This window comes from Mytilus galloprovincialis, chromosome 9 (assembly GCF_965363235.1).
Source record: "Mytilus galloprovincialis chromosome 9, xbMytGall1.hap1.1, whole genome shotgun sequence".
Lineage (NCBI taxonomy): Eukaryota > Metazoa > Mollusca > Bivalvia > Mytilida > Mytilidae > Mytilus > Mytilus galloprovincialis.
Genome location: NC_134846.1, coordinates 70,021,127 through 70,037,991, shown reverse-complemented (window position 1 = coordinate 70,037,991; position 16,865 = coordinate 70,021,127). Strand labels below are relative to the sequence as shown.

The 16,865-nt window shown below is 32.2% G+C and overlaps 1 protein-coding gene across 4 annotated transcripts in view; it reads right to left on the bottom strand.

Moving 5' to 3' along the window:
* LOC143045791 (cilia- and flagella-associated protein 337-like) overlaps positions 1 to 16,865 on the bottom strand; it is a 73,746-nt gene that overhangs the window by 46,474 nt on the left and 10,407 nt on the right. For 3 of the 4 annotated variants that reach the window (XM_076218549.1, XM_076218550.1, XM_076218551.1), the window contains exon 5: positions 2,700 to 2,761. In XM_076218549.1, the coding sequence (XP_076074664.1) occupies positions 2,700 to 2,761 (62 nt within the window). Of the gene's footprint in view, positions 1 to 2,699; positions 2,762 to 11,817; positions 12,145 to 16,865 lie in introns of those variants that run through there. The other variant, XM_076218548.1, reaches the window with a different exon arrangement.

Sequence of the window (16,865 nt, the reverse complement as noted above, 5' to 3'; positions counted from 1 at the left end):
AGGTAAAATTTATGATTATCAATATCAAACTTGACTTCCATGTTGTCAACAATAACAACATATAAACTAGATAGAAAATGACCCTCTAGCAGTACAAACTGTGTGCCCTTAATGCATAAAGTAAGAAAAAATTACTAAGTCCACCTACCTAGGATTTTGAAAATATCTAAAAAAAATGAATGAATTGTATGGTTTTCAAATGGAAATGCATGGACACGACATTTTTTAAACTTTCAAGAACTGTAACTCCTGAACGGTAAAAGTCAAAATCGTCATTATTGAACTTGACCTCCATTTTGTTGTCAGTAACAACATATTAAAATTTTAAAAGGTTTGGTTGAACGATTCATGAGTAAATGCACGGACACAACATTTTTTAAACTTTCAAGAACCGTAACTCCTGAACAGTAAAAGTCAAAATCGTCATTATTGAACTTGACCTCCATTTTGTTGTCAGTAACAACATCTTAAAATTTTAAAAGGTTTGGTTGACTGGTTCATGAGTAAATGCACAGACACGACATTTTTTAAACTTTCAAGAACCGTAACTCCTGAACGGTAAAAGTCAAAATCGTCATTATTGAACTTGACCTCCATTTTGTTGTCAGTAACAACATATTAAAATTTTAAAAGTTTTGGTTGAACGCTTCATGAGTAAATGCACGGACAACATTTGGTTGCCGCCCGCCCGCCCGCCCGCCCGCCCGCCCGCCCGCCGTACATCCCCAAATCAATAACCGACATTTTTGACACATTTATACAATTACAAAAATCCGGTTAAAAATCTAAGTACATGTTTAGATTCAGCATATCAAAGAACCCCAAGAATTCAATTTTTGTTAAAATCAAACTTAGTTTAATTTTGGACCCTTTGGACTTTAATGTAGACCAATTTGAAAACAGGACCAAAAATCAAGAATCTACATACACAGTTAGATTTGGCATATGACAGAACCCCAATCAATCAATTTTTGATGAAATCAAACAAAGTTTAATTTGGACCCGATTTGGACCAACTTGAAACTGGGCCAATAATCAAAAATCTAAGTACATTTTTAGATTCAGCATATCAAAGAACCCCAAGGATTCAATTTTTGTTAAAATCAAACGAAGTTTAATTTTGGACCCTTTGGACCTTAATGTAGACCAATTTGAAAACGGGACCAAAAATTAGGAATCTTCATACACAGTTAGATTCGGCATATCAAATAACCCCAATTATTCAATTTTTGATGAAATCAAACAAAGTTTAATTTTGGACCCTTTGGGCCCTTTATTCCTAAACTGTTGGAACCAAAACTCCCAAAATCAATCCCAACCTTCCTTTTATGGTAATAAACCTTGTGTTTAAATTTCATAGATTTCTATTTACTTATTCTTAAGTTATGGTGCAAAAACCAAGAAAAATGCTTATTTGGGTCCCTTTTTGGCCCCTAATTCCTAAACTGTTGGGACCTCAACTCCCAAAATCAATCCCAACCTTCCTTTTGAGGTCATAAACCTTGTGTTTAAATTTAATAGATTTCTATTAGTTTATACTAAAGTCATGGTGCGAAAACCAAGAATAATGCTTATTTGGGCCCTTTTTTGGCCCTAATTCCTAAACTGTTGGAACCAAAATTCCCAAAATCAATCCCAACCTTCCTTTTGTGGTCATAAACCTTGTGTCAAAATTTTATAGATTTCTATTTACTTAAACTAAAGTTATAGTGCGAAAACCAAGAAAATGCTTATTTGGGCCCTTTTTGGCCCATAATTCCTAAAATTTTGGGACCAAACTCCCAATATCAATCCCAACCTTCCTTTTGTGGTCATAAACCTTGTGTTAAAATTTCATAGATTTCTATTCACTTTTACTAAAGTTAGAGTGCGAAAACTAAAAGTATTCGGACGACGACGACGTCGACGACGACGCAGACGACGATGCCAACGTCATACCAATATACGACCAAAAAATTTTCAATTTTTGCGGTCGTATAAAAACTTTGACCACTGAACCATGAAAATGAGGTCAAGGTCAGATGACACCTACCAGCTAGACAAGTACGCCTTACAATCATTCAATACACCAAATATGGTAGACCTTTTGCATAATGTATATGAAAAACAGACAAAAACACAAAAACTTAACTATAACCTCTGAATCATGAAAATGAGGTAAAGGTCAGATGACACCTGCCAGTTGGACATGTACACCTTACATTCCTTCTATACACTGAATATACTAGACCTATAACTTATAGTATCTGAGATATGGACTTGACCACCCAAACTTAACCTTGTTCACTGATACATGAAATGAGGTCGAGGTCAAGTGAAAACTGTCTGACAGGCATGAGGGCCTTGCAAGGTATGCACATACCAAATATAGTTATCCTATTACTTATAATAAGAGAGAATTTAACATTACAAAAAATCTTGACTTTTTTTTCAAGTAGTCACTGAACCATGAAAACGAGGTCAAGGACATTGGACATGTGACTGATGGAAACTTTGTAACATGAAGCATCTATATACAAAGTATGAAGCATCCAGGTCTTCTACCTTCTAAAATATAAAGCTTTTAAGAAGTTAGCTAACGCCGCCGCTGCCACCATATTACTATCCCTATGTCGAGCTTTCTGCAACAAAAGTTGCAGGCTCGACAAAAATTCAGAATTCTATGTGATTAAAAGAGATCATTTTGTAATTCCACTTACTTTTCAATGTTTTCTGGATTTTCAAAGCTTTGTCTTCTTTTGTTCTCTGATGCCTGGCGTAACTGTTAAATAAAACAAACAGTATAAATATATGTGATGGGGAAATACTATCATTTTATGTAAGTGACCCTGAAATATTATCATATTTCTGTTTTACTTTAATCTTCAGTATATCTAACTGATGAAAAATGCTACAACTTCAATTATGGTTTACAAACATGTTAGAGTGGTAACAGAAGAAACTGAGCAAAATGACAATGATAAACATAAATAAACAGAAGACTACTATTGCTGTTAAACCACAGTCCCAGGTAAGGGGGAGGATCGAGCACTCACAAACATGTTAAACACAGCAATATTCTTTTTTATGTGCCTGTTCTATGTCAGGAGCATGTAGTTTAGTGATTGTCGTTGCTTCATGTCTGTCATATTTGTTTTTTTGTAAATTGTTTGTTATAAATTATTTTTCTCAATCTAATAGTTTCATATTTTTCATGTCTGAGTCTTTTATAGCCTATTATACAGTATGCCGACTATACAGTATGCTGACTATAAAGTATGGGTTGTTCTCGATTTGTAGAATGCTGAAATGCCTATAATTGCTTACATCCACTCCATTTAAACTAAGGGGGATAGTTGTCTCATTGGCAATCATACCACATCTCCTTATCTTATATCCAGTATAGATCAAAACTGCTGCAACCATTTTTTCATTTGGCCTTAATTTAATGGTTGTATGAATTAAAAGTAACCAATGAAATACATGTAAACCAGGTGCTCTGCAGGGCACAGCTTTGAAGGCTGTAACTAGGTAGATTATTTTAGCGAGGCCAAATAATTGAGTCGAAATTATTTTTGGAGGGTATGAAATGAATGGTGCAAAATCAGGCATTTCCAGAGAGTTTGATAATGTTTTGAATTTGGACACTTTTTATATAAATTTTTCATTTTTAAACTTTTACTAACACCAAATTTTTAACAACTTTTTTTCAATTGATATGTTAGATAATCATCCAAATATTAATTTGAGTCTGTTGCCAGAACATAGAACAAACATCGATTCAGTAGAGTTTGACAATTTTTCTCTGGCCGGTTCACTCAAATTGTTTCAGAATATTTGATCTGCTGATATCCTTATCGCGATGAACATGGAGCATGGCAAGACCACATAATTTCTTGCCACTTATGCATGCTCTTTTCCAAGTTTTCAGTCGTTTCAGGGCAGTCTGTGAGGTAGTACATTATCATCAACACAATGATCATTGTCTTCTTCCGATTCCTTCTCCATCAGAAATTCGGTAGCAGCATCAGTAGTAACAGTTTTGTTTGCAAAAGGGAATTAAGCTTTCCTGTAAATCATACAGTCGCAGTTACAAAATATTAAACTCTCTTTTATGCTGACAAAGAGTAAACTAACTACTAGGATAAAATGAGATAAGATACATGTATATGATTCTATCTAGAGTCAGTATATATGATTCACATGGGTACAGGGAAATTGGAATGGAGTTTTCAACGTTTACATGTAGGTCTGTAATTTCAATTTTTTTCTGGAAATAGTCGGTGGTATTTTAGTTCCAGAAACTATAAATTTAGGGATTCGGGGTTGGGTGTGTCTGATTACGAAACCCTGAATACAGAGACACGAAATTCTGTAGTCCCGATTAAGTAAAGACAAAATCCTGTTTAAAAGGTCCTACCGTTCCTCAATAATGTCAAATTGGAATATGTGATGTTCCTTCAATTTTTAAGGTTAAAGAAACATGGATAAAAACTTATCCTTGCATGTTTCATATTATGTATATTTTGTTAATCTGTAAAGAGAAAGATTAAAGTTGGATGAATACGCAGACAGGACTGCCACCTTGTAATGCTCTGTACTTGATTTGTCAGTCTACTGATCATTTTTGGATTAGTTCTAATGAAGTTATATTCAATACTAAGACTCTTTTCACAAAAAAATAGTTTACTAGAATTATTCCTTCTTTAATACCTTCAGTATCGCTTTTCCTTCTTCTGCAAGAGCCAGTTTTTAACCAGAGATCCATGATGACTATCATTACTAGGTTAATGTAATTGAGAAACATCACCCATGGAGATGCTGAGTTATATCCAGGAAGAATAATTTAAAAGGAATGATGACAAGTTATAGAATTTAAGGTTGAGACAGATCAACAAATGACTATTATATTTATATATATGTATAAAAAAAAATCAGTGTCGAAATTTTAGTGAGGCAATTGCCTTAATGGTAGTTACGGCCTGGCTTTATACGACCACAGAGGTCGAACTCTGAACAGCTGGGGCAAGTATGGACACATTAAGCTTGATACAGCTCTTAATTTGGATTGAGATCAAATTTTTGACATAATATGAGTTTCTGACACAAAACAAATGTCTAGATCTTACAAATCTATTGCGCAATATTGTGCAATTAAAGATTTCTTCTTCAAACTTTTCAAAAATTTGGAATTTGAGAAATTTGGAAAAAAAATGAAAACTACTACCAACCCCCTTTTTTTTGCAATTAGTCCAAAACCTGACACTTCTATATACATAATTTACAAGAAGTGTAAGGGAGGTAAAACCGTACATACCCAACATTGTATGTTAAATGTTTTTGAATTACCTCCCTTACACTGCTTTTAAATTGTCTTAATTGTCCATTGACCAGAAAAAAATAGTTTTTCCCCTTTTTTGGGCCCTTTTGCCCCTAATTCCAAAATATTTTGAGCAATAACCCCCCAAAGTCAATACTAACAATCCCTTCATGGTATGGAAACTGGAAAACTGTGGTATAACTTCAGAGAGATTCATACACTACACTTAAACACAAGTTATTGTTTGAAAACTACAAAAATGCTTATTTTGGGCCCCCTTTTTGGCCCCTTATTCCTAAACTATTGGGATCGTAACCCCCAAAGTCAATCCTAACCTTCCTTTAGTGGTATTGAAACTTCTGGAAAAAAAATTTAAAGAGATCCATTCACTAAAACAAAAGTTTTTGTCCGGAAACTAAATGCGTCTTCGGACGACGCAGACGATGACGACCAAGACGACGACACGATACCATTATACGACGCAAAAATTTTTTTGCGGTGGTATAAAAAAATCAACTTTGAAGTTGAAGGCTAAATGTCAAGGTTAAAGGTAACGAAGCTTCTTTCGTATTCATTTTTGTTTAATTTTCACTAACTATTTGCCACAGTGTAGATACTATTCTGTACGCTATCCGGAAGTCGCGATTTTCGAAGCGAGGATTTTAAACTGGCTAACAGAACGGTTTTGTTTTGGTGCTTTTTCTCATCATTTGTTTACTCCTATATCTATAAAGTGCTTTGCACATCTTAAATGTATGTATAACATCATAAATATGAGTAACTGTAACAAAAACATGCAGTAGAATATAAAATATTCGCGTGCATCACACCAACTTCATAGAAAAAAGTGAAATCGATTGACAATTTTGCTCTCGTAGTACAAAGCAAATAATCTTTTATTGTGAATATTTGCATCAGTTTACAGTAAAATATATACTGTTTCAATATTCCTACCGTATTTAAGTAGAATGTTCGTATTTCAAATAAAAAAATATGCTTTCCTTGAGGATCCCAAAATAAATTACTGTACGATCAGTCTAAAACTGACTGTATTCTAGTAGCGATTTCAGATTTTTTTGTCTGTATGACCAGTCGTGATTTTGAAGAAAAAAACAACAACAAATGGAAGTTTTTAACGACCTTGACTGAAAAACAACGGCAATTTGAAGGTATATACGTGTCTATGTGATATTATGATTGTGTCCATGAAACTATAACGTGTAATTTCTTTCATCAGACAATACAAATATATTTCTGATGATTTTTGTAGACGGCAAATTAATTTTTGTTCCGTCAGTCTTACTTAAAATCAAATGCCTAAAAAGCAATACATGATTCGCTTGTGGACTGTATTAGTGTGTCGTTGCAGTTATCTGTTTAACTATTTCATTTTTAAAGACTATTAACACCGTCTACCGTTGATCAATGGGTGATTACATACATCAAGCCTGTCTCTTTTAAAATGACAAAAAATATATAGAGAAAGCTTTGTTAAAAAACTTTAGGTATTGAGGAAAGAATTAACGAAATTATACCCCGCCACTTCTATAGTCCATGTTTTGGAAAAATAAACCACCAGAAAAACTAAATTATAGGTGCACAGGGGCATCATTTAATAGCGAATATGAGAAAGTTTTATTAATACTAGTATATGGTAAGTTTTTGAAAGTTGCGTATAGTAAGCGGGTACCACCCAATAAGGTAATGGAAAAGTCCATATCATGGAAATAAAAAACTGATGATTTTTCGAAAAACCAAAATAAGAGGTACACAATTGAATTAAATGATAAGGAATCTGAAAAAAAAAAAGATTCATTAAGTTATGACAAGTGTCTGAAGGAAGTTGTGGATATAAAATAGGTACGCCCAATATAAGGTTATGACAAAGTCCGTATTTACGATAGAGAAACATCAAAAATATTTTTACAAAATATTCGAAAAAGAAGGTCCATAGTACATTAATAGGTTACAAATGGAGCAATTTTAGAAAAGTTTAACAATTGGTTTTGGAGGTCACGGTTGGAAATATCTGATGGGTGCACCCATATAATGCAATGTTTAAGTCCGTATCTTATATAAAGAGACCCCATAAAATATTCTTAATAAAATAAGAAATACATTCCTTTTTTTATATAAATAAGGCCGTTAATTTTCTCGTTTGAATTGTTTTACATTGTCATTTCGGGGCTTTTTATAGCCGATTCTGTGGTATTGGCTTTGCTTATTGTTGAAGGCCATACGGTGACCTATATTTGTTAATATCTGTGTCATTTTGATCTCTTGTGAACGGTTGTCTCATTGGCAATCATACCGCATCTTCTTTTTTATATTTTTTATATTTATGATACGGAATCCGAGAAAAAAATAAGTTATAGTTATACCAGTGACGGATTCAAGAAAATTGCGATCCGGCGGTTTGAAACTCTTTTTTTTTTTTAACTTTCAATGCATTTGTATGGGAACATGTATTTGGAATCCTCTTTTCTCCTGGATTGGACCCCCTCTCCATTTAAAAATGTCTGGAAACACCAATGTATATTAAGTGGTTTATGAGGAGATGCGCTTGCAAAACCGGCGAAACATGTTGTACCGGTCCAACGGACGAACGGAAAGACGGACTTCATTATCACTATAAACCATCGTTATGTTCTACCTCGCTATGCTCGTCCGAACATAAATTATTTCTCATTCTATATAAAGAAACAACAAAGACTAATATGGCAGGAGGTACACACCAAACAGTTTTAATATAGCATTTTCAAAATACATGTATCCCGTGCAATCAAATATTAAAGTCCATACATCAGGCGTCATTATATTATCTATATATAAGTCATCTCAACCGTGATCATACTAATATCTACAAAAAGAAAATACAAAGAATTCGGATTTATACAAAGCATAATATTACAATCTAAATGTTATAAAGTTGTCGAACAAGTTTGGTGTGTGAAATCTCGATGAAATGAAAAGGGCGCGTAAAACAGTATATAAAGTCCGAAAACCGAATTACTCAGTATTCCGCGACAGAAATAGAAAGAAATCTCAAAACGAAAAGAAATATAATTATGTTCTACCTCGCTATGCTCGTCCGAACATAAATTATTTCTCATTCTATATAAAGAAACAACAAAGACTAATATGGCAGGAGGTACACACCAAACAGTTCGACAAAACAAAACGAAAAGAAATATAACTTTACAATGTGGTGTACAATTGAGTGTGAAAGAGACAGATCTACATCCAAAACAAAGTGAAGGAACTGTGATCAATTATAGGCTACAGTACGGCCTCGAATGTTTGTAAATTCATGCATTTTTATATAGTAACAATTAAATCAGTGTGTTTGTACAATTTTAAGTATAACGGAGGACATTTCTGAAACTTCTATAAACAAACCTTCTTCTTATTTCAGCCACATTCAAACATCCTTATTCTTAATGTAGTAATTCGAGTACACCCTATCAAGCTAAAACATGTTTGAAAAGTTTACAGGATGTGAATTTATTAAAATATATTTGTGTTATTTAGAAAAATGCCATCTTCTAATGTATCGTAAATAACTTTGAAATCACTACTAGAATACAGTGAAATAACGACTGATCATACAGTTTCAAAATATACAAGCGAGACTGATCGTACAGTGAGAAATTCAAACAAGTGTAATTTTCTTATTTCTGGCTTCAAAGATCTGGCTGAAACTTTTACCACCACTTAAAATACACTTTATCTAGTAAATTAAGTCTGGATTTTACGTTAATTTGTACAGTAAGAGTGCAAAAAGATTGTTTTAGGTTCACCAACTGATTTTCCTTAGTGATGCACTTGAAAATCTCTTAATTAAGGCAAAGATACGAATAATGAATGTGCTAAATTTAATTATAAACCATTTGTGAGTATCGATGTCAGCTGAATTAATCATTAAGCAATGTACAGATGACAATCTTACCGTTTAATATAGTATATCCGACAAATTTAAAATACGATCCAAAAAGTTCTCGCTTCGAAAATCGCGACTTCCGGAAAGCGTACAGAATAGTATCTACACTGTGATTTGCAGCATTTTCATATCATAAGAATTTTTAGGTCACAATAAAGTTGTAATGAACTACAAAAAAAATAAGGGAAGAAAAAACAATCCACCAGAGACTAAAATGACACTCCACAAAACAGTGATCTCTTGCAAATTAATATCAGTATGTAAATATCTTAATACCAACAAATTAATATGTGTGCACCAATGTTTGAAATGCTGTAGACCTAAAACATTTTGATAAATCCATGATTTTCATATCAATCTGCAATCTAGCTGCATAAATTTTCCTAAATTTATCTATTTTCCCATTAAGTAATGACTTTATTTGGTGTGTGATGAATGTTTGAAGAGGAACAGAAGTTACTTCAAATGATTTTCAAAAGATTTACAACAATACCAAGTGTTTAATATCCGTCATCAAATGCTACTTGACGAGGATTGAAAAGTCGTATACCGAGTTATTACCAAACTAATAGCTTTCCTATCATATGATATGAGGACCTCTATTACATAATAAATCAGGTTGTTTATTCCCCCTCTACGAGATAAACTTTTTAAATGCTTGGAAGCCAAAACAGAAAGTGTTATCCTGCTTCTTCATTACGTAGCAACATATGTGAAACAAGCCATGTTATTTATACAATGTCGTAGCATGATATAAATTAAAATGACCTCCTATGATTCTACCCATGTACATTCTAGAAAAACAACCTTCCCCTACTTTTGCTGTTAATCACAGGCTCAACAAAAATGGGGAAAAAAATCAATAATGAATATTCATCTAGATACAAGCTTTTGATCATAAACAAGCTTCTGTCCAAGTTTGTTACAAATCCAAAATAGTATAAGAAAGTTATTAAAATTTTTGAATTTTTAACCACAGAGTGGTTTCCTGTCAGAAAATATAAGTCCATTTAAAAGTAAAATACAGAAAAAATGGATTTATTTTTTTACATAATTTACTTCTGGAGACTATCTTATGATCATAAACAAGCTTCTGTCCAAGTTTGGTATAAACCAATGATAGTTTAAGAAAGTTATTAAAATTTTAAAAACCTTAAACACAGAGTGAATGTAATGTTTCCTAGCAGAAAAACTAAGTCAATTTATAAGTAAAATAGGGAAAAAATGGAATTTTATTTTTACAAAATTTACTTCTGGATACTATCTTATGATCATAAACAAGCTTCTGTCCAAGTTTGGTAGAAATCAAGTATAGTTTGAGAAAGTTATCAAAATTTCAAAAACTTTAACCACAGAGAATATTTGTGGACGCCGCAGCTGCCGCCACCGACAACAGACAGTTTCACCGTGTAGAACGCCACATGCAGGGTGTCTGCTATGTTTGACACTGGGTGGCAATTTCGAAGCGATGAAAAACTATCAAAGTAAGTTCAAGTATCAAAATTTCTTTTTTTAGAATTCTTAGAACCATATAATGTATTGCACGGAAGGAACTGAAACACAATTTAGATCCTGCAAGCAGAAGCAATCGTTTTCAGTGCTCTGTTTTCTCAAACACCTCTCCCTAGTTTTTCCGTGTTGCAGATTTTGAGGCTTCATATGCAAATTTCTGGATAAAAAACTACTTTAGAGGCCTTCTTCCCGTTTCATTTATATAGAATTGAATTCTTTTCATGGAATTTAACCACATACCAGCATCTTACTAAAAATTGATTGGGTTTAAAACTAGATTTTCATAAAAATATAAAGTGTCACTCAGGGTGTCAGATTTTGCGTCTCAAGGGGTAGAGGCTTTATAATAGAATAGATTTGCATATAAATCAGTTTTTATCTGATACTTTTTAGTTCAAATACATCTACTTTATTATGGAAACACATTATAGACTTCAACTTTTGTTCACGTAGTCACTGAACCATGGAAATGAGGTCAAGAATAATGGACATATTACGGTCATTTATATACAAAGTATGAAGGATCTAGGTCTTTAACCTTACAAAATATAAAGTTTTTTAAAGAAGTTAGCTAACGCCACAATGCCAGATCACTATCCCTATGTTGAGCTTTCTTCAACAGAAGTCACCGGCTGGACCAGAAGGACCAAAACTCTTAACAACTTTCAGCATATCTCTCTTGGATAATAAATAATGTATCAAGTTTCATTTCATTCTAAAGGAAACAGTAGGAAAATAATTCAAATTAGTGTCTGCAAACTAAGCACACTTAATACTAAACAATGCCTTTAAAAGGATTATAACTCAAGTACATGTATAAATTTCCCATAATTTTTTTATATATATCTTGATGGAAAGAAATATAGGCAATTGTCTCTAAGGGGGTAGTAAAGCAAATGTGTCCTATAAAAGTTAAATTTGATAGATATAGTGGAAAATTATAAATTCGTAATCCACAAAAATATATATCTATATGACTTTATCCTGCATTAAAAATGCAAATTCTTTAGTTCAAACCTTTGAAGTCATAAACATATATCCTTCAAGATTCAAGCCATGTACATACCGATTGCTGGGCCTGCAGTAAAAAGCCCAGACGTGTCGTAAAGCGGACATTAACTAAAGTATTGTCATCGTCTATGTACTGGAAGAATGTACTCCTTGGAACACCTCCCACACTATCAGGATATAGTCTGTTGCTAGCCATTGTTAATTGCAGTAGTTTTTTCTGTCAAAAATCTACAGATTCAGATACTTTGATTCTATCCATGCTGCTATAGTAATCAGTTATGTTGTAGATCTAATAAAACCACATGTCACTGGTTATTTTTTAATTTGAAGAAAACCAAAGAAAAAACTTTGATTAATAGAAACAATAAACAAAAATAGTGTCTCTCAAAACAATACTTCCTGACAATTGCTTTCAATCCAATTTTAAAATATACCAAAACTATTTACATTTCCAAGACAAACATAAACATTCAATTTTTTCAATTGTTTTTCCATTACAACGAAAAAATTCAAACAACATTTTAGAGTGAAAATTTAATTTTGTCTAATCCAAGATTAATAACCCGTATGGTGTTCAATTGTATTCAAATTTATAACATCTTTACAACACCTGTCTCATGAAATACAATCAACATATACTTCAATCTGGGGACTGTTTCAAAGTAAGTTTTCAGGAAGTAATGTTTGTTTGTATGGACTGAGTCAATAAGTCAAATGCACCTTCAGGTAAAGTTTGTTTGCCTTGACTCAGACAATAAGTCAAATGCACCTTCAGGTAATGTATATTTGCTTTGACTAAGTCAATAAGTTAAATGCACCTTGAGATTTCTGGAGAAAATTGGAGAAAGTAAACAGATGTATACTTATTTATGTTCAGAGTTAGTTTTGCAGAACATTTAGAAGGTTATTAAAATTAGCAGAAACTGTATTTCAGATGCAACAAATTCGTCAAAGTTTGTTCTTGTAAGATTTGACTGACATTTGTTTGAAATAAAGTCTGTATTGCAAAATACAACTGGCTTGCTGTTGTTGGACTTAAAACTCATAAAAAACATTAGAAACACCAACAGAACTCATCCAATCTGATAAATAACTAAAGCTTGATTTGATTTTACAAACACTTGTTCATTTGTACTACCATATAAACCAATAACATTAATATCTTTTACAGAAATTTCACAGAGGAACGATTTTCTGATTTTTAAATAATCCAAGTATAAAAGCGATTTCTTGAAGATTATAACTGCCATTTATTATTAAACAAAAGTTTCATTTCTGAGAAAATCTCAAATTATGTGATAGTTCTAATATTCATTTTCTGACTGAATTAAAAACTTTTCAAAAGAAGGAACAAAAAATCTAACATGCATATATCATTCTTGATGCTGTAATTCATTTCAGTTAAAAAAGTTAATTGTTCCAATCAAATACTGGAGAATCCAAAGAAACAAGTATGAGTTATGTGTGGCCTTAGCATCAGATTGAACAGAAAGAACACTGACAACTCCCCCGTTGTTCTAAAACACTTGACAAGTAATTTAAACACTTTGTAGTCTTCAAGTGCACTAATAACACCACTTCAACTTCCTTATAACCACTTTCTGTTGATATAAAAGGTATATTATACAAAGTTACTCATTCCCAATGCAATGCAGTTAAATTTTAATAACTTATAAAAAAGCCATTATCTCAAAATGATGCAATATATCTTCTAATAAAATTTGAAGTCTTTTAAGGTAGAGTCACTCATTCACACAGTAAGAAAGATGCGTTGAAATCAAAATACTTTTGCTTCTTATTATTTATTCTTGATATTAACTCATAATCTTTTAAAATATGGATGGATGAACGTTGTAACAATAATATACAGCATGTGCATGTTAATGGAGAAATTTTCTGCCCAAATTTGGAGTATAAGATCTATATTCATGTAATTATACAATGTAATTATTAAATTTATGTTAAAACTTGCTAATTTCGTGACAGCTTACATTTTTCTTTACAAAATAAAACTGACAAAATTATTTCTAACTTCACAGTAAAAAGATATAACATACTGTTACAGTGTATCATATATCTAATAACAGAATATAAGGATGATTAAAGGAAATGTGCAGTAAATTTAAAGGTTATCATACAAACTTTAATGTAAGGGATGTGTCTTTAACATAAGTAAAATTCTAAATCATCCAGAGCCTTAAGTTTCAAATAAATATAACAATGACTTACAAAAATCTGCCTTCAATATTAAATTTCTTTATAAAAAACATAACAATTAAGATGATAACCTGACATTGGACATGTACAGTTTTATGTTCTTATGTTGTACTGTTATACCACTGTCCCAGGTTAGGGGAGGGTTGGGATCCTGCTAGCATGTTTAACCCCGCCACATTATTTATGTATGTGCCTGTCCAAAGTTAGGAGCCTGTAAATCAGTGGTTGTCGTTGGTTTATGTGTTACATATTTGTTTTTCGTTCATTTTTTTATATAAATAAAGTCGTTAGTTTTCTCGTTTGAATTGTTTGAATTGTTATATCAGGGCCTTTTATAGCTGACTATGCAGTATGGGCTTTTTGAAGGCCGTACGGTGACCTATAGTTGTTAAATATCCGTGTCATTTTGGTCTCTTGAGGACAGTTGTCTCATTGGCAATCACATAGGCAGATCCAGGGGGCCCTGGGGCCCCCCTTTCGTAAGAAAAATTTGGTTGATTATGTAGGGAATCATTGAAGCATGACTGGAGCCCCTCCCCCCTTAGGTCAGTCAGCGGGCTCCCTTAGGAAAAGTTCTAGATCCGACACTGAATCATACCACATCTTCTTTTTATATATTATATTACTGTGATTGATTGATTGTTTTTTTTGTGTTAAACACCACTATCAGCCCTATTGGTTAGATCGTGGCGGTGACAGTTTTTATTGACGGTTGAAGCCAGAAGAAACCACTGACTTTAGTAGGAAAACAATAACAATGACATTTAATAAAAAACAACAATAAAAAATTAGTATTGAAAGATGCATTCAATTAGTCAGGATTCCTGTCAGAAAAAAAAAACAAAACTGACAAAACCCTGGCCATGGTTCTGCAAATAATATACTGACAGAATTAAACAAGTGGATCTTTATCTTAACTTTGCCAAAATGTAAATAATCTCTGTCAAACAAACCTAATATGCATATAGCTAAAACCAGATGTGTTTACGTCTATTCATTGTTTTTTCTTTATACAGTTAAATCTAAAATTGACAAATAGAAAGTTTTTTTTTAAATATTTAAATCTACCGTAATTCTTTAAAGAAAAAGTTTGTAAATATTAACCAAGACCATCAAAATAGGTTTATCAGTTTGATTTAAGTTCACTTTTTATTACTTTTCAAATTTTACAATAAACCCTGTGTCATGAAATATAGTTTTACCTATAACAACATTAAGATGTGAAGAATTTATGGATTTTAAGATCTAAAATAGGATGAAAGAATTTATTATATCATTTCTGAAATAGTTAACGCTTTCTTCATATATCTGGTCCTTCATTTAAAATTCTAGTCTAAGAAAAACACCATTAATGATCATCTGGCATACAAATTCTTTTCTATAATTTGAAATTGTTAACTTTCTTTACCATTTTAGATTGCTAAATAACTCATACTTTGAACAACTGAATTAGTTCTATATATAACAAGTAAGTGGTAAAAGCCATTTCATATAAGTCATTACTAAGGGGCCCTTCAGGAACACATTGGGAGTTTTAAGTATTTAGAACATCAGATATACTGCTTGAACATATATACACTAAAAGCCCTGCGCCTATGAATCATGATAATTTTTAAAATATATTTCAAACACGTTCGAATACATTCATCTTTTGTCCATCAACATTGGTTATATCTGGTCTTATGGACAAAATAGAACCTTATAATTGCAGCGTAATCACATATACAATAAGGTTCTATGAAAACTGATTTGCAATGGCATCTACTGTGGATCATTTATTTTCGTGGGTTCCAATTTTCGTGGATTGATGAAAACTTGTAGATTCGTGGATATTTAAATTCGTTGTTTTGGCAAATTCTGCATACATTCCTTTAGAAAACCTGTATTTCTTTGAACATTTAAATTTGTGGTTCCCCTGTACCCAAGAAATCCTCGAATAAAGGGCTGCGCTTTAGCGCATGATACGCCCGTTGCTCTTTTAACTTGTCTTTTATGCTTTAAATGAATTTATATGATCAACTAGAAATATATATACAAATCAAAAGGGATGTTGCATTAATATATTCACCAAAGTTTCATAAAATCCCCCTTTTTTAAGTATAAAAATTCATTACTTAAGAAAACGTAAAATCTAAAATTTATAAAAATGGAAAGGGAGCTTATGTCAATAGATATAAACAATTTATCAAAGTTGCATAAAATTTTGTGAAAGTGTTAGTTATTGTCCCAAAATTGGAAAATTCCCCCTTTTTTAAGCATAAAAATTCATAACACAGAAATGTAAAATTTGAAATTTATAAAAATTGAAAGGGAGCTTACATCAATAGATATAAACAATTCACCAAAGTTTCATGGACATTGGTGAAAGCCTTTTTGAGTTATTGTCCGAAGTGTTGAAAATCCACCTTTTTTTTATGAATAAAGCCCCATAAATCCAAAACTTAAAATCTGAAATTTATAAAAATTGAAAGGGAGCTTACATCAATAGATATAAACAATTCACCAAAGTTTCATGGACATTGGTGAAAGCCTTTTTGAGTTATTGTCCGAAGTGTTGAAAATTAACCTTTTTTTATGAATAAAGCCCCATAAATCCAAAACTTAAAATCTGAAATTTATAAAAATTGAAAGGGAGCTTACATCAATAGATATAAACAATTCACCAAAGTTTCACGGACATTGGTGAAAGCCTTTTTGAGTTATTTTCCGAAGTGTTGAAAATCCCCCCTTTTTTATGAATAAAGCCCCATAAATCCAAAACTTAAAATCTGAAATTAAAAAAAAACGAAAGGGAGCTTACGTCAATAGATATAAACAATTCACTTAAGTTTCATGGAAATTGGTGAAAGTGTTTTTGAGTTATTGTCCGAAGTGTGGACGACGGAC